This window comes from Prionailurus viverrinus, chromosome B3 (assembly GCF_022837055.1).
Source record: "Prionailurus viverrinus isolate Anna chromosome B3, UM_Priviv_1.0, whole genome shotgun sequence".
NCBI lineage: Eukaryota > Metazoa > Chordata > Mammalia > Carnivora > Felidae > Prionailurus > Prionailurus viverrinus.
The window spans coordinates 33,216,827-33,239,420 of record NC_062566.1 but is presented as its reverse complement, the minus strand read 5'-3'; the positions used below and the strand labels follow the sequence as shown (position 1 = coordinate 33,239,420).

Genomic DNA, 22,594 nt, shown 5'->3' with positions numbered 1-22,594 from the left:
CATGAGTGGGGGAGGGGCAGAGAGAGAGGGGGACACAGAATCAGAAGCAGGCTCCAGGCTCTGAGCCATCAGCACAGAGTCCGATGGGGGCTCGAACTCACAAACCGTGAGATTATGACCTGAGCTGAAGTCGGTCCCTCAACCCACTGAGCCACCCAGGTGCTCCATTGTTTATTTATTTTTTAAAGAGAGAGAGAGAAAGCATGAGTGGTGGAGGGGCAGAGAGAAAGGGAGACACGTAATCCAAAGCATCCACCTAATATCTTTTTAAAAAACTTTTATCTAATAGGGAATCCTATAAGGTAAAGTTCAAATTATTTGCAGGACTACAAGGCCCCTCAAAATTTGGCACATGGTAGCAGGTGCTCAATGTTTGCTGAACAAATCAGTAAAAACTGGAAAATGTTGGGGTGCCTGGGTGGCTCAGTTGGTTGAGCGTCCAACTTCTGCTCAGGTCATGATCTCACAGTTTGTGAGTTGGAGCCCGACATCAGGCTCTGTGCTGCTGGATTGGAGTGTGGAGCTTTTTTTGGATTTTGTGTCTCCCTCTCTGTCTGCCCCTCCCCCTGCTCCCACTCTGTCTCTGTCTCTGTCTCTGTCAAAAATAAATAAAACATCGGGGTGCCTGGGTGGCGCAGTCGGTTAAGCGTCCGACTTCAGCCAGGTCACGATCTCGCGGTCCGGGAGCTCGAGCCCTGAGTCGGGCTCTGGGCTGATGGCTCAGAACCTGGAGCCTGTTTCCGATTCTGGGTCTCCCTCTCTCTCTGCCCCTCCCCCGTTCATGCTCTGTCTCTCTCTGTCCCAAAAATAAATAAACGTTGAAAAAAAATTTTTTTTTAAAAATAAATAAAACATTAAAAAAAACTATTAAAAAACTGGAAAATGTAAAAACTAGCCACACTATCGTACATCCCAATAGTTGTCACACAGTGCTTATACATGATTCTTTTTTACATACAATGCTTTCCAGACACATCATCTTCTTTACGTATGGTTTCTCCAAAAAAGACGAGTTTAGGACAAACTGGAAGAAATGTTTCTTTAGAAGCACGTGTTCATGGAGCGCCGGGGTGGCTCAGCCGGTTAAGCATACCACTCTTGGTTTCAGCTCAGGTCATGATCTCCTGGTCTCTGGGGTTCAGGCCCTCCCTTTGGGCTCCCACTGGCAGCATGGAGCCTGCTCGGGATTCTCTCTCTCCCTCTCTCTGCCTCTCCCTCACCCACGCTGTCTCTGTCTCTGCCAAAATAAATGAACTTAAAAAAAAATTTTTTTAAAGCAGGTGTTTATAATACCTCAAGTAGCTGGGGAGTTTGAGAAAAGGTTTTCCTAAAGTAATAGATTGATAATGGGTGGCTAAGGATTTTAAAGGTTTATAACTAAAAGGCTGGTTTGGCAGTCACCAAGCTTTAGTTGGGAAGGAGGGGGGGGGGGCGCATCTGGACAATGCACAGAGAGATGTGGGACGTTTTTAAAAATAAACTTTTTATTTTGAAATACGCGAAATAACACTGAACATGACAGCGAAGACCTAAACATAAAAGTGCTTCCCGACTTCACCAGCCAGTGCAAATCTGGGGGCTTTTGGCCTTTAACTCGCGGTCACCTTCTCAAACATCAACGCCATCTAAGAATCTCACTTGAGCCCAAAGCTTGGAAGAGAGATCTGGGTGTCAGTTCTGCCACTCACTAGGGTGGTTATTGTTTTAAGCCTTAAATTTCCTCACACCCCTACCGATAAGCCCCCCAAGTCCCCTTCCCCTCCCCCCCCCCGGGGCCCCAGGGTTGTTAACTACATGAGGTCACACGTGACGATTTAATTACCTCCTCTGCGCCGCTGACCCTTACTCCCAGCGCCGGTCACTGGGCCCGCCCCTCAAACACCCTCCGCTCCTTCCGCGGGAGGCCGCAAGACCTTCGTGCGCACGCGCCACCGCGCCCCGGGGGGGCCCTCGTGCACTCGCGCGGCGCCCACTGGGCGTCCCCGCCGCTCGCCCCGGGGCGCGGGCGCGCGCCCGCTCTGACGGCTCCGCCTCCAGCGGCGCGCACCCCACGGCGGCAGAGGGGCGGGGGCGGGGACGCGGGCGAGTCCGGCCATGGAACCCCTGCGGAGGGCCCACGAGGCTGCGCTCCGGCTGCTGCTGTGCCGGCCCTGGGCCTCGGGCGCCGCCTCCCGCCCGAAGCCCCGCGCCTCCGAGGTGCTGACGCGGCACCTGCTACAGCGGCGCCTGCCGCACTGGACCTCCTTCTGCGTGCCCTACAGCGCTGTCCGCAACGACCAGTTCGGCCTCTCGCACTTCAACTGGCCGGTGCAGGGCGCCAACTACCACGTCCTGCGTACCGGCTGCTTCCCTTTCATCAAGTACCACTGCTCCAAGGCCCCCTGGCAGGACCTGGCCGGGCAGGACCGGTTCTTCACGGCGCTCAAGGTCGTCAACCTGGGTGAGTGGCCCGGGTCGGTGAAACACGCCCCGCTGACAATGGGATCACTGTTTGCAAAGCACGCTGACAAACGTCGCTCAGAGGTCGAGACCCCGGCGCAAGGTCAGGCCACGTCAGCGCGGGGGGAACCCTGCCTCGGCCCAGCGCAGGCTCTCCCGGGAGCACGCTCTCGGCACGTTGGGTTCGCCCCGCGCTGTTGGGTTTCCCGGACCCTGCCTCCGCGTCTCACCCACTCAGCAGCCTTCCAGGACTGGCCTTGGCCCTGGTCTTTTGTATTCCTACCTCCCCGCCCCCCTCCCCCAGCCCCCGGCCCCTACTCCCCAGTAGGTGCTTGTCGGGGCTCAGTAGTTGCTATTGAACCTTTCCCCAGGAAAGCGGGGCTTTAGCCGAGGCCTGTGTCTAGGGATCACACTGCGTCACTGATGGGGAGGAGGCGTTCATTCTGTCCACACCTGCTGCAGCTCTTGACTGGGAGGATACTTACATTGGGCAGTCAGAGGAGGGTGTAAGGAAACGTCCACATTGGACAGTGGCTCTGAAATTGAGAAATGCCTTATTGCATGGCAGGATTCGTTCATGACCATCATTCTCTTGAGTGCATTCATTATTATAAAAACTGCAACTACTTTCTAAGTGTGATTTTCTCTGTGAAATCCTACCAAGTGCGTTCTACTGAAAGCACTAACGGTTTTCACCAGTCTTATCAGCTTCCTCAGGTGCTAGGCCTAAAAGATATTTAAAAGACTGTACGTCTTTAATATTTCTGTATTTTCATGGGAATATTCTAATTCTGAAAGTATTTACTCTTGCTGGATGTTTATTTTCTTTTGGCTACTGACAGAAGAGGCATGAACATTGACATGGGTATATCTTTTCTAGTTCAGTGAAAAATAGAGAGGCCTCAAGATGTTTTGTACCTATTAATAGGTAATATCATATTAATCCAGATTTTAGTAATTCAAAATCTGGACCTGGTAGCTGAACCATGTTACCCAACCAGTTTTTTAAAACCAGAATTAAAGCTAAACCCCTGTGTATCTAAACTGGTATTATATAATCTAATAGCTCATTAAATTTAAACATGGTATTTATGTACTTTTGCTTATAATAACACATATGTCTCTCGTGGGATTTTTGAGCCATTGGTCTACTGGGACTGTCCTGGGTTCACTCCACCAAGGAGAAGATTATTTAGCAATGTGTATACCTTTAAAAGTTTGTTTGTTTGGCTGATGGACTATATAGAGCATGCCCACTAATTTTGAGGTTGATTCAAAGTTGAAGGGTGAGCACACTTAGAAGATTCAATTCAAAATTATTTGGAAAAATTGGAGTGATGACTAGATTCAAGATGAGGTTTATTTTAGCATTTTCAGAATCAGAAGCCATCATTCTTCCCAGCTGGTAAGAGTTACAGGTTAGGAAAAGTATAATTGGAGGATTATAGGTAAACCATGAGCCAAATGCCTTTGAAAGAAAGTTTTCATTTAAAATTTAACACCTTAAGAACACCTTAACGGTTTGGAGCTTTCTTTTGCATATAGATACAAAGAAATCCAAAGAAAATTAGGGTACACAGAACATTCTCACACAGAGAAGTGAAACCTTTTGAGGAAAGAAACAACAGTTGTAGTTTTTCTTTTTTTTATGTGGAAGAGAAGGCTGAAGAGTGATGTAATGGTCTTCTGGAAATTCTAAAAATCCTGCCTACGTGGGAATAAGAGTTTTAAGTTAAACAAAAAGGAAAACTTTCTGCTCATGCATGCTTTAATTCGAATTGGCTTTTACTGATACAGGGAATTTTTTCCTGCACTTTTCAAAGAATAGTGTATTCACCAATTTGGCAATGTTTATTTTGTATTTTTGTCTTACGGTAGAGAATTAGATAATAGATTCTTCCCTGTTCTGTGATGTACAAATTGCCCCTGTGGATCATCAAGTACATATTCTCTTAATAAAAATACTTAGGATTTTATTCCTCTTATTCCCTTCTAAATTAATAATTATCAGAGTAATTCATTTTTCCATTTTGTAAATAATACAGATTTCTCTTTTACCATTTGTTCTCTTTCTCCTCTGTCTTCCCTTCAGTGGAAGCTGACATTTTACTGATGGTTTATCAGTCTGGGTATCCTGCTGGGAAGTAGATTGAGATTTAAGAAAAGCAACTTACCATTGGAATGAATGGGTAATCGGAGACTTGCTAAGAAGTTCTAATTTTTTTTAAGTGCTTAATTTGACAGTGGTTTACCTACTGTTCAGCTGACTCAAAATGAATTATTATGCAAAGAACTGACTTTCATGTTCATTTTGATGTTATGTTTCAGTCTGGGAAAAATTTAATTTCTCACAGAATTTTATAGACTTTATAGCATATGTGCCATAAAATTATTTTTTTTATGTTTTAATTATGTCAGTGGCAAATCTTCTCATTTGGTGTATTAGCCTGACTGCATTAAATAGACCGCAGGAAAAAAGAAATAGAGAATTTTTGACTCCTGTATCACAACTCTATCCCCTATCAAACAAAATTATTGATAGTGTTTCCTAGCTGTTTCTTAGTGAGAGGTAATGTAGTTATTATTAAACTGGTAATCTTTGATCAGTTCTCCATTTTAGCTGAAAAAATATGGACCATTGATTTGTGTGGTTTTTAAGACGTGCCAATATTTTAACTGGAAACTGATAAGTACAATCAAACAAGATTTCAGTTTCACCAGCCACCCCTTAAATTTATGTCCTTAGCGTTGGTTTAAAAGGCATATCTTATATATAATTTACTGTCAGTATATTTTTAAAATTAATACTTGTTCCTAGAACCTGTTTTTTTCTTTCTTACCCCATTGATTTTCAGCTTTAAAGTTGTGATGCCATATTTAATTTTTTATTTCAACTTATCTTTCTATTCTTCACTCATTTCTGCCTGTATGCTTCCCTAACCACACTCCACTTGCCTTTTTTTTTTTCTGATAAAATTATTTATAAATAGCTTTATGATGCTAGTTTTTGTGGCTTTTTTGTGACATTCCCTTGAAGCATTTAGAGATTCTTTTGGGTATTCCCAAGGCAAAGAAAGCAGTCAAAGATTTCATGGGCATTCCAGGGAACCCTGTGATAGTGACAAACTATGACCCAGTATATTCCTAAAAATAGAGAGGTGCCAGACTGAATGGGCATTTTTTTTCCTGTTCTCATTGCCAGATAGTGACGCTTCTCCTGATTAGTCTCTGGCATCACAGTGGTTGGAATGCAGCTTCAGGGAATAAGCACAAAGTAGTCCAGTGCACTTACTCAAAAAGAGCGTAACGGCAGATATATTCCTGCAGAAAAATAAGAAAAAATTTAGCAATATGATTAGTCCTGAGCATGTGGTTTCCCTATTAGCTGGAAAGAGGGATTTTCCAAATGGACAGCTTGTCTTTTAAATTGTCTTTTTATGTCCAACTCCTACACGGTAACAATAAAATTAACACTGTGTCGAGCATGCAATATTTGCTATTGATTCATATGCCTGTTGGTTTTATACATGTTTTTAATATGTCAGTAGTCATTGAATTTAAATAAGTGCCTTAAAAAAGATAGGAACTGTGAAAGTTTGTTTTGTGTCCACTGTAGTTTCATTTGCATGAGTGCTTAATCCATTATCTCTGGTTAGTAGTAGGCTTAGTTCCATGAATCACAAATGGCAGCTAGTCTCAAATATAACAGCAAGATCTTATCAAATGGAAATACTCCAAAGAAGAAACATGTTGTTGGAATCTACTGAATACCTATTCCAAATAGGTTGAAACAAGGTTGTTTTCAAATCAGCTGTAAAAATACTAATGGGGGTATTTCTCATGGCTGTTATACTAAAATCTTCCTTAGAGTTACGTTTTGCCTTAGGTTTTGAAGACAGCTCTTTGACCCAGTTTAAGTTGTACAAAAAATTACTTTAACCATCAGTGTTGCTGTTTAACTTAACGCACAGTAAAGTTGACCTAGTAATTTAAGCTCAAGGCCAATAATCAGGAGCATCTACAACGAAATGAATGAATATTGTGTTTATTTGCAAAAAGAATATAAAATTACTTCATAATTACTTGGAAGTAATGAATTAGTGCTTATAAAGTGCTTTGAATTAAAGTTTAAACCAGCCTTATCTATAGTTTTAAAGATCTCTAGGCTCACATAGTTCCACAAACAGATGAAACTGAGCTCTTAGATAATGAGTCCATCTTCACTCATGTCTGTATTTTTATAACTTTATAATTTGTTGACATTGCTGAAGAGTGTTTTGTGATTTGCACCATGACAAATATACTGATGCGTGATTAATAAGTATTGATGTTCATAAAAACATACCATTTGTTTTCTAGGTATTCCAACTTTATTGTATGGACTTGGCTCCTGGTTATTTGCTAGAGTCACAGAGACTGTGCACACCAGTTATGGACCAATAACAGTTTATTTTCTAAATAAAGAAGATGAAGGTGCCATGTACTGAAGGGTGAGCCTTGGAGAACATAAATATCGGTGGATTTTCTCTTGTGTGTATGTACAATATTTATTTTTGACCCTTTAAAATAAAACTTTTGCAAACACCTTTTTCTTTCTGTGGTGTCTGATTCTTTAAGACGAATCATTGCCCTCAAGAGGCAAAGCTTTTCATACATGGTTATATATTACATACTCAGTTTAGCCAATGGGAACTACAAATGCATGAGGCATACACCATTTTTTTCCCTAGAATTAGGTTAAATTACAGATAAAAAATGATTACAACCTATATATATTCTATAGTTAGGTATTAACAATTTAAATCAACTCTGAAGAGAAAATAGAGACACCCATACAAAGAAGGATGGGAAAACCTTTTATATGACCCTGGAAAAAGAAGTAGAGGATTTTAGGATAAAGGTGGAGATAATATCATTGGCAAATCCAAAACTGATGAATTCTAATTGCAATCTGAAATCTAAACTCTTCAGCTGGCAGGATTTTAAATTTTTTTTTTTCAACGTTTTTATTTATTTTTGGGACAGAGAGAGACAGAGTATGAACGGGGGAGGGGCAGAGAGAGAGGGAGACACAGAATCGGAAACAGGCTCCAGGCTCTGAGCCATCAGCCCAGAGCCTGACGCAGAGCTCGAACTCACGGACCACAAGATCGTGACCTGGCTGAAGTCGGACGCTTAACCAACTGCGCCACCCAGGCGCCCCATTCAGCTGGCAGGATTTTAAATGGGAATGTTTTAAAGCCCTTGTGCCATTTACCTGGATGAGAGGTTCAGGTGTAATGTTGAAATTTCTTATCGTCTAAACCTCCAATACCATACTACTTTGAAAAAAAAAAAATAATGACTCTGGTTAATGTAAATGTAGCAAGATGGATGAAATTAAGACTTATTAAAAGTTAAAATAGCACACTGATAAAGCTGTAAGAACAATTAAGATCTACAGAGACCCCGAAGAATAAATTTGGTGACTGTTTACAAAAGCAATTAGCTGAAATGGTACATATCCATACACTTATTGGTGATGGGAAATGGGCTGAAATTTTAAAGACCTGATGGCAGTTTTGTGTTAAGATTTTATTAAGTTAATTGCGTTTTTGAAAGCAAAGTCATTTAAAAAAATTTATCCTTGGGGGTAGTTACAAAATACCCAGACGAATGGTAAATTTCAGAAATTTGGAGTAATTTAGGGAGAACTAAGTAGAACTATTTAATTTGTAAACCAATGGGTGTTTAAGATTTATGATCTCTCCCATAATTACAAACATACATTATATATCATTTTATGTTAATGTGTTGCTGATACTCTGCAAGTGTACAAATTTTTGTAGCAAAATATTCTATATGATACAATCTAACCAACAACTGGGTGCTTACTTCTGGCAAATCAGTAGAGAAAGTGACTGGAAGTGACTTGAGGTGAAAATACCAGAACGAAGTAATACAAACTGACTTCGTTCAAGGTGGTCATTTTAAATGAGCTACAGAGAGCGAGCTGTTCTTCAAATATATGTAGCATTCACTTGTCTAAAAGCAATTCTAAATAACACTTTAATCAAAGAAGTACTTATGCCCATATATTTAGTCCAGAAGAATATACTTGACACTAGTTAAATGAATGGCTTACACGAAGAAGATAGTGTTACATTAGACTTCATTAATAATAAAACTGACTATTAGCATTTTGCAAGGAAGGCTAGAACTGATTTCCCCTGTAATGGGCAAAGTTAAATAACTATAGCTCATAAGTTTTAAGTCAAATACTGCTCATTCACTGCTGCTGGTCTTATCAATACTTGCTGTAAAGGTTTGGTCCCAGCACAAGGCTGATAAAATGGTTTTTAATTACCAGACTATAAATACAGCTTTTCAGTAGAGTTGCACTTCTTTTCACACTGGCCTGTTTGATTTCTGATAATTTGTACTGCTGACTCTGCTTACCTGTTTTTCAATAGCTACAGTCAGTGTGACTTCTTGTCCATATGGTGATAGGTAAGTCTCCTTGGAGAAGATCTTTGACAAACTACCCTATTGATCTCTGTAATTCTCTGCTGCTTGCAGCATTAAATAGAGCCTTGATTTCTTGTCTCATGTGCTCACTGTGTAACAATTAAGCAAATGTAATATTTTCTTGTATTACATGAAAATCAATAGACCTCTTGCTCTCATGGAGTTGATCATAGTGAAGGATGAACTCAACGATGGCTAAGGGCATGGTTCAAATATTAAAATATCATTCACTGGATTTATTAAGTCTTATAGTGAACCTTTTAGTCTAAAAATGCTCCCCATTGAACAATAATGGTTTTTCCTTTAAAGTGGAAAATACATGGAAACACTGTGGCCTAAAAGGGATAAAGTATAAATGCTGGAAGTCAGGAAATTGATTCTATTTTTAGTATCAGTGCTGTATTACTTTTTGACCTCAAGCTAATAACTCTACTCCTTTGTGTCTTAAGTTTTTTCCACCTGTAATCTGAGAAGACCAAAACAAGAAGGCTTTCTACTTTAAAATGTATCATAAATATGCTCGTAAGCAAATGCCGGTTTTATTTCAGTAAAGGCTGTTTTTGTAATCCTCATTCTTCTGTTCCATATCTATTTGTATGTATGTAAAAGACTTCGTCAATCAAAGGCTTTAAAAATAAGGTGAGAGGAAGAAAGGGGACACACTGAAGGCATTTTATGGGTGTGCACATGCTGATTACACCTGAGGTTGCAAGCAGGGTTCTGAGCTGACCCTGCTGCCCTTCGGGATATTAGGAATATTCTTAGTCGATGAAACAACCAAAAACAGCTTTTCTGCCAATACTTAACTTCCTTGATGGGATTTTGTCTCAAAAATCAAGCAAAACTATTTTTTAACGAAGATGTGTTTTTGGTATAAAATTTCGTAAATCTTCATTGTTACTTCTATGCAAATCAATTAGCAAGTATTGGAAGAAATTTCCAGTCAGAATGTTTAGTTCCTGCATAAGCTGTGAACTACTGTAAAGATGCAGTAAGAATTGGGGGCATGAAAGAGGTTGCTAATACAAAAATCCCTAGTTTTTCAGCACTAATGTCTTAACATAGCCAATTGTACAGTTATTTCTTTTATCACACAAATTTGGTCACTAATATTTTGCTAATTGTTGACTTCAGTAAAAAATCAAAACAATTTTAATTATTAAAGGCCATATATATTTCTTTTAAAATGTACATTTTGTTTTTTATCATATTTATAGTCACTCAAAACTATAATCAAGAACATGTATAATGCTTCATGAAAATATCTCTTAATTCTGTTAAATGAGGAATGATGTTTAAATGAGTGGGGTGACCTACAGACAAAGATCTTGGTTTCATTTCATTTAAAAGCTAATGCAGATAACAGAAACCTTATCTAAAGCGGGTAGATCGGGTATCTCCTTTTTTTCAGCACTTACATTCAGACAGTAATGATGTTTGAGGGCATCTTAACCTAAACAAGTACTTAGCATTACATCTCACCTGGGTCAACAGTCTAGGGTATCAAAGTTAAACTGTGTTACTGTAAATTAATGGAAAATGTAACTGCACTTTGCCGAAAGATCAATGTCCAATAAAGGCTGCACAATCAAATCTTGTTGCAATGATTGAGGTCTTTAATTGCCTTTCAAAGATAAGGTGGTAATCAACACAGCTTTAACTGATTTTTTTACTAGTTCAATTACATGCTAATGACTAGTGCCAAGTCAGAATCTTTAACTACTTATACTTATTAAATCTTATGTTAGTAATGAAAAATTACTTTCGCTACACAATCAATAGAACACAAATCTTAATTACTATATTTCACTTTTGTACTATTCTATGTACTTGACAAATGTTTCACAAGAGCTTTCCCAACAATAAGAAGTATTATTAGTAGTGACCATGGTCCACAGAGTATTTTTTTCAATATAAATTGGAGAAGAGATGCTGAGAAAATTTTTTTCTTTAAACGAAAATGTGGCTAAAATAGTTTCCACTGACACAAGTTTGGCCCTTCAGCTACTTTTGAGAACTCTGCTCTGCTAATTGAGAATACATTTAATTCAGCTGGGATAACATAAATGTAGATTGTTTTTAGTGTGTTTCTAAAAGTTCAGTTAGTTTTCTAGTAAAGAAATTGATTTCATGTAGAGCCTGCTGTAAAATTCTCCTATTTGGGGAAAGGATAAGTTAGTAAAGGGAAATGAGAAATGAAAAAAAAAAAAAAAAAGATAAATTGGATTTCATCAAGATGAAAAATTCTTGTGCTTCAAAGGATACTATCAAAGTGAAAACACAGCTGATGGTATGGGAGAAAATATTTGCAAATCACATATCTGATAGGGGACCTGTAGCTAGAATATATAAAGAACTCTTATAACTCAGCAACCCATTTGAAAAATGGATTTGAACAGACATTTCTGCAAATAAGTTCTACAACTTTTGGCTACTAAGCACATGACAAGATATTCAACATTAACTGTTAGGGCAATGCAAATCAAAACCATAATGAGAGGGGCACGTGGGTGGCTCATTCAGTTGAACACCTGGCTCTTGATTTCAGCTCAGGTCATGATCTCACAGTTTGTGGCTTTGATCCCCATGTTGGGCTCTGCCCTATCAGCGCGAAGCCTGCTTGGGATTCTCTCTTTCTCTCTCTCTGCCCCTCAAAGACAGATAACAAGTGTTGGCAAGGATGTGGAGAAACTGGAACCTTCATGCATTACTAGTGGGAATGTAAAATGATACAGCCACTTTGGAAAAGTTTGGCAGTTCCTCAAAATATTAAGCATGAAGTTACCATATGACCCAGCAATTCTATTGCGAGGTATATACTCTAGAGAACTGAAAACAAATGTTCACATAAAAACCTGTACACAAATGTTCATAGCAGCATTGTTCATTCTAGCCAAAAAGTGGAAACTACACAAATAGCCACCAACTGAAGAATGAATACATAAAATGTGTCATATTCACATTATTATGGGAATAACTGGAATATTACTCAGTCAAAAAAGAGAATGATACACTGATAAACACCACAGCATTGATGGAGCTTGAAAACATTGTGCTAAGTGAAAGAAGCCAGTCGTAAAGACCACCTATTACATGATGCCATTAATATGAAATGTCCACAACAAGCAAATCTACCGAGACAAAGAGGATTAGTGATTACCTAGGGATGGGGAGGTTGGGAGGAAATGGGCAGCGACTGTTAATGGGTATGGGGTTTCTTTTTGGGGTAATGAAACTGTTCTAAAACTGATTGTGGTAATGGTTGCATGAGCCCATGACTATACTCAAACCATGGAAATGTACACTTTAAATGGGAGACCGTGTGGCATGTGAATGATCTCTCAATAAAACTGTTAAAAATTTAGTAAAGCGGGGAGGGGAAATGGGCAGTTAGTATTTAATGGCAATATGGTTTCCATTTTGCAAGATGAAAAGAGGTCTAGAGATAGTACTGATGTTTGCACGATAATGTGAATGGTCATGTGACTAGATACTGCTGAACTGTATACTTCAACATGGTTAACATGGTAAACTTGGTGTTCTGTGGATTTTACCACAAATAAAAGTAATTTTTAAAATTTAGTAAAGGACTTAATATTACTATAATGGAATGTAACTGCATGATTTCTGTAGAAAATAACAGAGTTTAGAAACATGTTAGAGATTAAAAGAGGTAAAACATGCTAACATCATTTTATACTTTGCAGTCTTGGCATTTAAAAATTTTTAATTATGAAACCTACTTTTAATTAAGTAGATGAAATCTCATTTGGGATCATTTTTTGGTAGCATTAAGGATATACTTTTATATCCTTATTATATACTTTTACCCTGAAACTAACACAATGTTGTATGTTATTCTTCAGTATATATAGTATATATAGTATATATAGTGTATTTATACACACATGCATAAAGAAATGTGTTGTTTTAAAAAGATAAGACTGAAGATAAGACCAAAGAAAATCACGTAAAATGTTAGTAAATGGAAATATCCTCTTTTAGATCCTAGTTGCTGGGTAAAGAATATTAGCTACTACTAGTATGAGGTGTTATATAGTATTGCTTATAGCTATTTTGGTTGCACTTATATCATTTTAAATACAGTTTATGAACATTGTACTACTCCATTATATTATTAATTTATCTTCAGTGATATTTATAGTATCAATTTAAAAGCAGTAAAACTTCATGAAAAGTAGCTTAAACACAAGGATTTTGATAAACAAAAGCTTCCAGTTTTTAAAAGCAAATCATGGAAGCTGTACTTCTTAAAGAAGATGTAAAGTTTTTGTATTGTTGTTGATGATAGAATTATGAACCTTATAAACTCAGTATTTTTTAGTTACCCTAAATACATAAATCTATTTGAATTCATCTTATGAAAAGAGATATGTCATTAGATATATGATCATTATATGCTTTAGTGATTCATGGACCTTGTTACATACATGCTTTGTAATGTATGAATTATTTAGTAAGAAAAATCACAATAATTTTGTTGTTACTCAAAAATTTATGGGTTGGCAGAAACAATTATGCAGCCCCTGAAGCTGGTATGTTAAGGTAACATCATTAACACTATGTAGTATGATTTTTTTAGTAGTTGCTTGACATAACCTTTACTGCTGCTGCTAGAATAGATCAGTAATTTTATAACAATCTGTCTGTAAACAGAACATTGAATTTATTAACCACAAGGTGATTCATTTTACTCTATTTTCATATAAGTGCATAATTTAAAATCAGACCTAAAAAGTGGTCTACCCAAACTCTAAAGGAAGAATATAAAAACATACAAAATGAAAATTAATACTCTCGTAGGTTAAGATTTTTAACTCCATTTAATAAAAGTGGATATTTTCATTTCAAAAAATGTATATGTTTAAGAATTGAATGAAAGTCCATGAAGATAGGAGATTATCCTGTAACCTTTATTTCTTTCTCTCTTTTAAAATTCATCCATATTAAGTAGGCTCCACACCCAATGTGGGGCTTGAACTCACAGCTCTGAGATCAAGAGTCACAGGCTCTACCGACTGGACCAGCCAGCACCCACCCCTCTTACAGCCTTTTTTATTACGTATGATATTAACGCCCCTGCTGTGAGATGAAACCAAAATTTTAGTTTTTTATGCTTTCAAATTTCCAACATTAAAAGATGAAGGAACCAAGAATTTTAAAGTTTGGATAAAAATCTAAACAGTGTCACCTAATTTTACATTACATTTAAAAATCAAAATTCGGGGCTCCTGGGTGGCTCAGTCAGTTGAGTGGCCGACTTCGGCTCAGGTCATGATCTCATGGTTCGTGGGTTTGAGCCCTGCGTCGGGCTCTGTGCTGACTGCTTGGAGCCTGGAACCTGCTTCGACTTCTGTGTCTCCCTCTCTCTGTTCCTCCCCCACTCATGCTCTATGTCTCTCTCTCTCAAAAATGAATAAACATTAAAAAAAAAAAAAAATAAATAAATAAATAAATAAGGCTCTTTGTGGAATGAATGTGTGATGATTCAAAATTAAAAAGAAAACTTGTCTTCATCTTTAAGAGTTTTCAGAAAAGGATACTTTAACTGGAGATCCTATGGATTATTTGCAAGAACAGCAACAAGTTTTGAAATACTTCATATGTCATGAATTAACTTACACTCTTATGGATTCTGAAAAAATAAAAGACTGGAATCTTGTCGCATTATCCTTTTGAGCCATTTCATACTGTTTTCTCATACAGAAATGTTGCTATTTTATTTTATTATTTAATTTTTTAAAATGTTTCTTTTATTCTTTTTTAAATGTTTATTTACTCTTGAGACAATGCGAGAGACAGAGTGCAAGCAGCAGAGGGACAGACAGAGGGAGGCACAGTATCTGAAGTGGGCTCCAGACTCTGAGCCATTAGCCCAGAGCCCAATGCGGGGCTCAAACTCACGAACCAAACTGTGAGATCATGACCTGAGCCAAAGTCAGACGCTTAACCGGCTGAGCCACTCAGGCGCCTCTCTTTTATACTTTGAGAGAGAGAGAGCACAAACAGGGGAGGGTCAGAGAGAAGATAGGGAGACACAGAATCCAATCCAAAGCAGGCTCCAGTCTCTGAGCTGTCAGTACAGAGCCCGATGCAGGGTTCAAACCCACAAAATGTGGGATCATGAACTGAGCCATTTTTTTATTACGGTAGCCTTTTTTATTAAGTAAAAAAGCCATCCAGCTGCCTCAAGAAATGTTGCTATTTTAAAGTCAAACGGAATGACATGTAGAAGTAAATGAAGTAAAACATTAAACAGAAAGTACTAGGATCAGTTAGACTCACTTTAAACAGAACTAGAAATAATATGTTAGTAACTAGAAGACAAGAATGTTTTAATTGAGTTGGCCAAACATGAAATAGATTCCCTCTTGAGGCAGTGAGTCTGTTGTTGGATATGTTCGGAGAGGCTGCATGACCATTCCTTAGGTAGACATGGAGAGAATTCTTGAATTGCGCAGAGGACTACATTGGTGATTTTGTCAGTTTCCTTTAACCCTGAAATTTTATTATCATTCTTGCATGCATGCCTATCTCTGATTCCAAATCATGCTATTTAGTTTGTTTTTTATTGCTGTTCTACTATATGTGTAATACAAAGAACCTTGTTTTAAAGATAAAATATATGGTTTAAGTTCTTGTACCAATACCAGTTAAATGACTGAGAAAAATTAGAGCTTTCTAAATCTTAGTGTCTTCATGTACAGAAGGAGGAGTTTAATACTTACATAGTATTTATTTGTGCCAAGTCCTAGACTAAGCACTCTATACATACTAACTCACTTAATCTCTCTTAACGGCCCAGTGAGTTTGGCACCGTTTTTATGCCTATTTTTTAGCTGTAGAAATCACGAAGTCTTACCCAAGGTCACACATAGTGAGTGTTCCTCCAGTCCTTGCAATCTGTCTATGGAGTCCGTGGTCGTAACCTACAATGCATAGACAATTTTGTCACATTATGGATGTGGAAGTATTTGCAAGCTATAAAGTGCCACAAAAATGTGAGATATATTTTGTTAATACAAACAAAATAATACAGATATGTTTAAACAGTGAAAAGAAGGAAGTAATAAAGCTTAAGTGATTTGTAGGGACAGCAGCCTACTTTATCTAAAAGAAAATATATTGCGCAGAAATTCAATCTAATGACATTAAAAAAATTTTTTTTAATGTTTATTTATTTTTCAGAGAGAGAGAGAGAGCACACAAGCAAGGGGAGGGCAAAGAAGGAGACAGAATCTGAAGCAAGCTCCAGGGTCTGAGCTGTCAGCACAGCTCCCCATGCAGGGCTCGGACTCACAAACTGCGAGATCATGACCTGAGACAAAGTCAGATGCTTAACTGACTGAGCCATTCAGGCACCCCAACATTTGAAAATTTTTTAAATATTTATTTATTTTGAGAGAGAGAGAGAGCGTGCGCACAGGCACGCACACAAGTGGGGGAGAGGCAGAGGGAAGGAGGGACAGAATCCCAAGCAGGCTCCACACCGTCAGCTCAGAGCCTCACAAACTGTGAGATCGTTAAATTAATGAATTAATTCATTTTAGAGCATCTAAAATCCGTAGCATCTGGCACATACTAGGTGCTCTGTGACTGTTAAACTGTTGTTTCTGCTTCTGTGCGAGTGCTGGACTTGTCTCACTGTTCTTTTTTTCCTTCCTGCCAAAACAGGAGAGAATAACCTTCCTTGTCACACTTTTAGGGGTTTATCTGTGCTCATTTTTGTTCATGCCTCTTCATGTTCTTTTCTTTTACAAACTAAAGGATATTAGGCAACATGAAGAAAATGTTTATGGTTAGTTGTTGTTGCTATTGTAAATTATATAATTATATCCTCTTGCAAGTAATATTCCCAAGACACGATTGCTGGTGTGTTTAGATTTACAGAAAAATTGCAAAGGTAGTACAGAGTTCCTTATAAACCCTCATCCAGATTTCTCTGATATTAGCACCTCATGTAACTTAGTTGCCAAAAGATATCAACACTGGTTCATTATTGCCAACTGAACTGCAGAATCTGTGCAGATTTCACCAGCTTGTCATTACTGTTCTTTTCCTGTTGCAGGATTCCATTGAGGGCCTCAGACTGCATTCGGTCATCATGTCTTCTTAGTCTTCTCAGGTCTGTGAACAGTTTGTTTTTTATGACCTTGACAGTTTTAAGGAGTACTTGTCAGGTATTATGTAGAATGTCCCTCAATTTCGGTTTGCCCGATGTTTTTCTTATGATTAGATTGGGGTCATGAGTTTGGGGGAGAAGACCACAGAGGCCAAGCCTCCTACTTACTGCATCATATTAGACAGCACATGATCCCAACATGACTTATTACTGGGGATGTTAACCTTGACCGCTTGGTTAGGGTGGTGTCTGCTAGGTTTCTCCACCGTAAAGTTACTGTTTTCATCCTCTATTTTCATCATGTTCTTTTATTTTTTTTTTAATTTTTTTTTCAACGTTTTTTATTTATTTTTGGGACAGAGAGAGACAGAGCATGAACGGGGGAGGGGCAGAGAGAGAGGGAGACACAGAATCGGAAACAGGCTCCAGGCTCTGAGCCATCAGCCCAGAGCCCGACGCGGGGCTCGAACTCACGGACCGCGAGATCGTGACCTGGCTGAAGTCGGACGCTTAACCGACTGCGCCACCCAGGCGCCCCTCATCATGTTCTTTTAAATCAAAATTAATCAACAAATATTTGAGCTTTATACATAAGGGCCCACAGTAGGCCCTGAAGGAGGTAAGTGGAATTCTCGAACACAGGAGGCAATCAATATTTGCTATAAAATCTGTAGTTCTTTGGGAGTCTATAATGATTGTTGTCGCAGTCTTGATGGTGGAAAAGCAAAGGAGCAAGTGAGGCTCAAGACAGGCAGGAGGTGCACAGGGCAGTTGCATTCTTATTCTTCAGTCCACTTTGCCTTCCGAATCCATTCATTCACTCAACAGCTATTATTCAAGTGCCTGCTATGTGCCAGGTACTATTTTAGGTACTAGGGGCATGGCAGTGAATAAAAAAAACACATATAGTTCCCTCCCCTCATTAAGTTATAGTTTACTGGGGAGACAGGCAAATGAGTAAAACCTGTGACGTGTTAGATACGTGCTAGGAGGAAAATAAACTGGCTTGTATCTATGAATGGAGTGTTTTGGGGGCTGGTTTGTAATTGCCATAGTGTGTGCTAAAGGAAGGCTGCAATTAGAAGGTAACGTTTAAGTCAAGACCGGCAGAATGTGCTTTTCCAGGCACGGTGTCCATAGGCACTTACCGCGGTCCAGCATTAGGGGCGCCTGTGTGGCTCAGTTGGTTAAGCATCTGACTCTTGGTTTCCGCTCAGGTCACGATCTCATGATCTCACTGTTGGGTTCATGAGCTCAAGCTTCGCATCAGGCTCTCTGCTGTCAGCACAGAGCCCACTTCAGATCCTCTGCCTTGCTCTCTCTCTGCCCTTCCCTTGCTTGTGCTCTTTCGCTGTCTCTCTCAAAATAAATAAACTTAAAAGAAAAAAAAAAAAGAATGGTCCAGCAATAGAATTCTAAAACTAGGATTACTGTATGACCCAGCAATTCCACTTTGGGGTATATCTCCATCCAGAAGAATTGAAAGTACAAATTGGGTTGGTTTTCCCCATAGTACTATGAATTAAAAAGCTGTTTTAACAAATAATAGGTTCATAGAAAATCTCCAGTTTTGTGGTCTATATTCTCAAACAATAGGAAATGAACTTTCAATAAAAAAGTACATGGGTACCTTGGGCAAACTGTTTCTTTCTCACAGGACTGCGGTACGGGTGGAAAAGGGCAATTTCAGAATATCTGGAGCATCTGATTAAATGAATTTCTACCTAAGCTATTAATTTACAGTAACTAAAAAAGAGACAATTTCTCTCCTATGTGGACTTTTGAATTAAATATAAAAGAAACTCAGGCAGAGAAATATATGCACAAAAATTTTTGGTGTTCTACTTAAACTAACCAACATTTAAATTATTTTTTCTCTTGCATGAATAAATTCTGAGTGTGAGGGGGGGCAATGATCACTCCTCTCCCACCGAATTTATATAAAATTCAGCCCTCAAAAGTAAAGCGACATGAGCACGTTCATTAGCAGGAGATTATGGCCCAACCTACACAATGCGATTTGTAAACAAACTTTTATATAGAAACCATAGATCAACACAATTATGCATTTTAAAATCTGAGGTTAACAAGGCATTTAAAACAACCGAGGGTTATTGCTACTGCCTGTGATATCACCGATTGTGTAAACATTGCTATCTGGTTGAAATTTTACGGACTAGACCAGATATTTTCTGCAATGATTTAATAAGAGAACAGGATGCCAGTACTCCAGCTGTCCCCTGGCAGTTAAACTCTTCCCTGAATTTTTTTTTTTTTTCTTTTACTGTTGCTTTTAAATGAGGGGGCTGTTTGCTATTTCAGGGCAATCGTGGGGTAAAAGAACAACAAAAAAATCATACACTGTTTGCTCAAGTGGGAGGAAGACTATGATAATTCTGTATCTGTGGAGTGGAAGAAGGGGAGAACAGTGTTGAGTTCTTGCCTTACTCTTGATTTGGTGCACAAACGCCGTCAAGGTAAAGGGCTTGACAAAGTAGGTATAAAGGCGAGGCGGAGTTTCGTCTTTCTGGGGCTTCCGCAAACAGTACGCAATCTTAAGAAGACAGTTGGGCTGGAGTCCGCCAAAAGCCCAGTTTAGTTTCGTCCTTCGTTTGCTAGATGGTTTCACCCGGCTGCCTTTAACGAAGGTCGCGTGTGGAAAAGAAAGGAGCGTCACTCGGTCGCCGCGGGCGACCACGGGCCGACGGAGACCTCCCGACAGGCCAGCCTAGCCCGGCCCTTGTGCTCGTCTCCGCCCCTCGCGCTCGCTCCTCGGGTCCCGCCCGCCGGGGCGCGCTGGCGGGGCTGGCCGGGAGCTGCCCTCATCCAACATGGCGCCGCGGGAGGCGGGTCCCTCTCTCCGGCTCCCGGGGTTCCGGTGCCGTGCGTTTTGGTTCCGGAGTAACAGTGCCCTCGCCGCGCCTTCCTTCTCCTTTTGCCGCTGCCGCTGCCGCCGTAGCCGGAACGTTCGGCCCGGGGCGGCTGGGGCCGGGCCCGCGCGCGCCGCGCCCTCTGACTCGGGGTGGGGAACAGGATTCGCTTCCCGACGGAGGGCCCTCCTCGACTCTCGCTTGGTTTGGCGGCCCCGGGTCTCCTTCCAAACAGCCCCCGACTGAGTCCCCTCCAGTCGGGGACCCTCCCCTCTCCACTAAGGAAGAGTGGACACCTGCCGCTCTGTCTCCCTAAAACGGGGTCATCTCCTCACACCCACACAGACGGCAGGGGGCTTCACGATCCGGTTCGCCCTCTTTCCCAACTCCAGAACCCTCTGACCCCCGTTAGTTTATATTGGCCCCTGCCTCGTGCCCCGTCCGCGCTCACAGAGAGGCAGCCCCAACCCCATACAGGCTGGGCCTGGCTTGCTGCCTGCGGGTCCCTTCCAGACCATCCCTCTTCTTCACTCCCCCGACCCCCTGCCCTGTTCCCCTCCGTCCCCTTGTCACCCTTTGGAGCCCTCGCCTAACCAGGATCCAGTGGGTACCTCCTGCCCCAGGATGTGAGCCCCTGTAACCTGTAATGCTGTGGCTGGCCTTTGGCCCCTTCCATGCCATGGAGAACCAGGTGCTGGTGATTCGTATCAAGATTCCAAATAGTGGCGCGGTGGACTGGACAGTGCACTCCGGGCCGCAGTTACTCTTCAGGGATGTGCTGGTGAGTGGTAATCTCAGTGTCCAAAACCCATTGAGGAGGGCGCAGGGATTTGTGGGGTCGTCAGCACCTTGACCGCTGAATCTCAGCCTGGTTGCCCAAGCTAGTGGCCGTGGCCATTGCTGGCCTCCTGTGGGGGCAGTTTTATTTCTTCCACGACAGACATTGATTAATTGCATGGACTGAAGTCTGGCAAATGTGCAGGACCCTGGGGAACTAGAGATGAATCAGATTGAACCCCTGCCCTCAAGGAGCTCGCAGCTGGACTGGGACATACACACAGAAGCATCAACTGGATGCAAAAAGCTGAGTCTAGAAGGTTTTTTTTCCCCCAAGTGTTTCTCGGAATGTCCCTGGCCAGATTCCAGCCATGTCTTTCTACAGAGTTCCCTGAAGTTGGTGACCAATAGGGAAAGAGAAACTAGGCGACTGGAACTTACCATGTTTCAACAAACCCAAGGTGCCATTGGTTTTAAGATACTATTTTGTGTACCACTCAGAAAGAAAAAAAAAACAAAAAACAAAAACACTGCCTGTTAGACTGTGACATGCTGTGCATTATACAAAAGCAGCCCAATTTCAGAGATGTTAAAAGTGGAGGAAAAGATGCATCTGAGAATCAATGCTGTGTTACTACTCTCAGGATATATTTCAAATAAAGTCATGGAACGTGAGAGCAGAGTGTAACCTCAGCAGTGGTCTGTTGAGACCTCTTATCTTTTTTGAGATAGTTACTGAGGAGTAGTGAGGTGAAACTGTTTTTCCAAAGTAGTGTTGCTCACGAGTGGGGGAGTCAGTACCAGAACTCAGATTTCCTTACTTAGTAATTTTTTTTCATGTGCTGCACTGCCATTTCTCATCTTTTAGCAGACATTTGAGATAGAGTGTATTGTGCCCATTTTATATATTGAATAATTGAGGTATCAGGGGCAGAACTGACATACCCAGAAGCATGTTGCAGGTACTAAATCTATAGCGGAAGTTACCTGCAGAATAAGATGGGGCTGGGTAAAGGTTCTTGGGAGGAGGGAGATCTGTGATGTGATTTTTTTTTTTTTTTTTTTTGGTTGTCATAGGTGCCACCATCAAAATTTGATTCCTGTATCTATATTTTGAATTCTGGATGTTGCTGACCATCCAGACCATTACAGATTTTCAGGTGTCTGGGCCACGAGTCCAGAGGCTGGAGTGAGTCAGCAGCTTCCAGTCTTGTCCACCAAATGTTACCCTTCTCTTTGTGTCTGGAGTTCGCGCACTCGCGTGCATATAGTTTTCTTCTCGTGACAAAGCCCAGACTTTTTAGCATGGTCCTCTAGGCCTGTCTGGATTGGCTTCTGCCTGCCTGGCACCACACCACACCACACCTCACCTCTCACCACACCCCACGAGCATCCTGTGCTCCAGGTTACATAGAATTAACTTTAGTTCTCCTAGGCTGTCTCCACTCGGTGCTTTTCTTCAGCTAGCCAACTCCTACATGTCCTTTCAGAGCCCAGCTTCCCTTTTCCTCTACCGTAGTCTTGGTTATGTGCCCCTCCTCTGTGTTCCCACAGCATCGTTTGGGCAAAGCTCACAGGTTTTGTCACAGTTTTATCTCTCTCTTCCAGTAAATGGTGCATTTCCGGAGGAGATGGACATTCATTTCCCCTCTTTCTCATGCTCCATAGGACCCTGAAATATTTGTTCAGATATTTCAAAGGGAGCGTTAAAAAAGATGCATGCGGTTATGGTTTTGTGGACAGCCTGCTAGGTTTTGAATCAAAACGTGGGTTTAATGGGGCGACTGGGTGGCTCAGTCAGTTGAGTGTCCAACTCTTCATTTCAGCTCAGGTCATAATCCCAGGGTCGTGAGATCGA

General features: G+C 40.6%; 3 protein-coding genes and 2 long non-coding RNA genes across 17 annotated transcripts in view; 2 read left to right on the top strand and 3 right to left on the bottom strand.

Moving 5' to 3' along the window:
• Positions 1-1,853, bottom strand: part of LOC125168336 (uncharacterized) — a 129,824-nt gene extending 127,971 nt beyond the window's left edge. For all 5 annotated transcript variants that reach the window (XR_007153094.1, XR_007153092.1, XR_007153096.1 and 2 more), the window contains exon 1: positions 1,823-1,853. This is a non-coding gene — a long non-coding RNA (uncharacterized LOC125168336). The remainder of the gene's footprint in view (positions 1-1,822) is intronic.
• Positions 1,854-2,023: 170 nt separating this feature from the next.
• Positions 2,024-7,029, top strand: CB3H15orf61 (chromosome B3 C15orf61 homolog). The gene is made up of 2 exons (XM_047863402.1): positions 2,024-2,440; positions 6,799-7,029. The coding sequence occupies exons 1-2, from the start codon at positions 2,095-2,097 to the stop codon at positions 6,924-6,926; spliced, it is 474 nt and encodes a 157-aa protein (XP_047719358.1). The 5' UTR covers positions 2,024-2,094; the 3' UTR covers positions 6,927-7,029.
• LOC125168340 (uncharacterized) lies at positions 3,782-18,291 on the bottom strand. Its single transcript, XR_007153101.1, has 3 exons — positions 18,238-18,291; positions 15,830-15,896; positions 3,782-5,760 (listed from the first exon to the last, which is right to left on the bottom strand). It is a non-coding gene; the product is annotated as an uncharacterized LOC125168340 (long non-coding RNA).
• Positions 18,292-18,404: 113 nt separating this feature from the next.
• On the bottom strand, positions 18,405-20,477 carry LOC125168035 (RNA-binding motif protein, X chromosome-like). The gene is made up of 3 exons (XM_047863010.1): positions 20,435-20,477; positions 19,538-20,271; positions 18,405-18,463 (listed from the first exon to the last, which is right to left on the bottom strand). The coding sequence occupies exons 1-2, from the start codon at positions 20,475-20,477 to the stop codon at positions 19,763-19,765; spliced, it is 552 nt and encodes a 183-aa protein (XP_047718966.1). The 3' UTR covers positions 18,405-18,463; positions 19,538-19,762.
• The window catches only part of MAP2K5 (mitogen-activated protein kinase kinase 5), a 273,162-nt gene continuing 270,595 nt past the window's right edge, over positions 20,028-22,594 (top strand). For 3 of the 9 annotated variants that reach the window (XM_047863400.1, XM_047863398.1, XM_047863397.1), the window contains exon 1: positions 20,029-20,740. In XM_047863400.1, the coding sequence (XP_047719356.1) occupies positions 20,606-20,740 (135 nt within the window). In that variant the 5' untranslated portion in view covers positions 20,029-20,605. Of the gene's footprint in view, positions 20,741-22,594 lie in introns of all 9 variants that reach the window. The other 6 variants (XM_047863395.1, XM_047863396.1, XM_047863393.1 and 3 more) reach the window with 4 other exon arrangements.

What these genes read in the sequence shown, in the direction of transcription:
- CB3H15orf61 (XM_047863402.1), top strand. Translation starts at nt 2,095, where the DNA reads ATGGAACCCCTGCGGAGGGCCCACGAGGCTGCGCTCCGGCTGCTGCTG. An exon ending in GCTCAAGGTCGTCAACCTGG is followed by an intron (nt 2,441 to 6,798) that starts GTGAGTGGCCCG and finishes TTTGTTTTCTAG; the next exon opens with GTATTCCAACTTTATTGTAT.
- LOC125168035 (XM_047863010.1), bottom strand. Translation starts at nt 20,477, where the DNA reads ATGGTCTGGAAGGGACCCGCAGGCAGCAAGCCAGGCCCAGCCT. An exon ending in CAGCAAGCCAGGCCCAGCCT is followed by an intron (nt 20,272 to 20,434) that starts GTATGGGGTTGG and finishes ACCCCGTTTTAG; the next exon opens with GGAGACAGAGCGGCAGGTGT.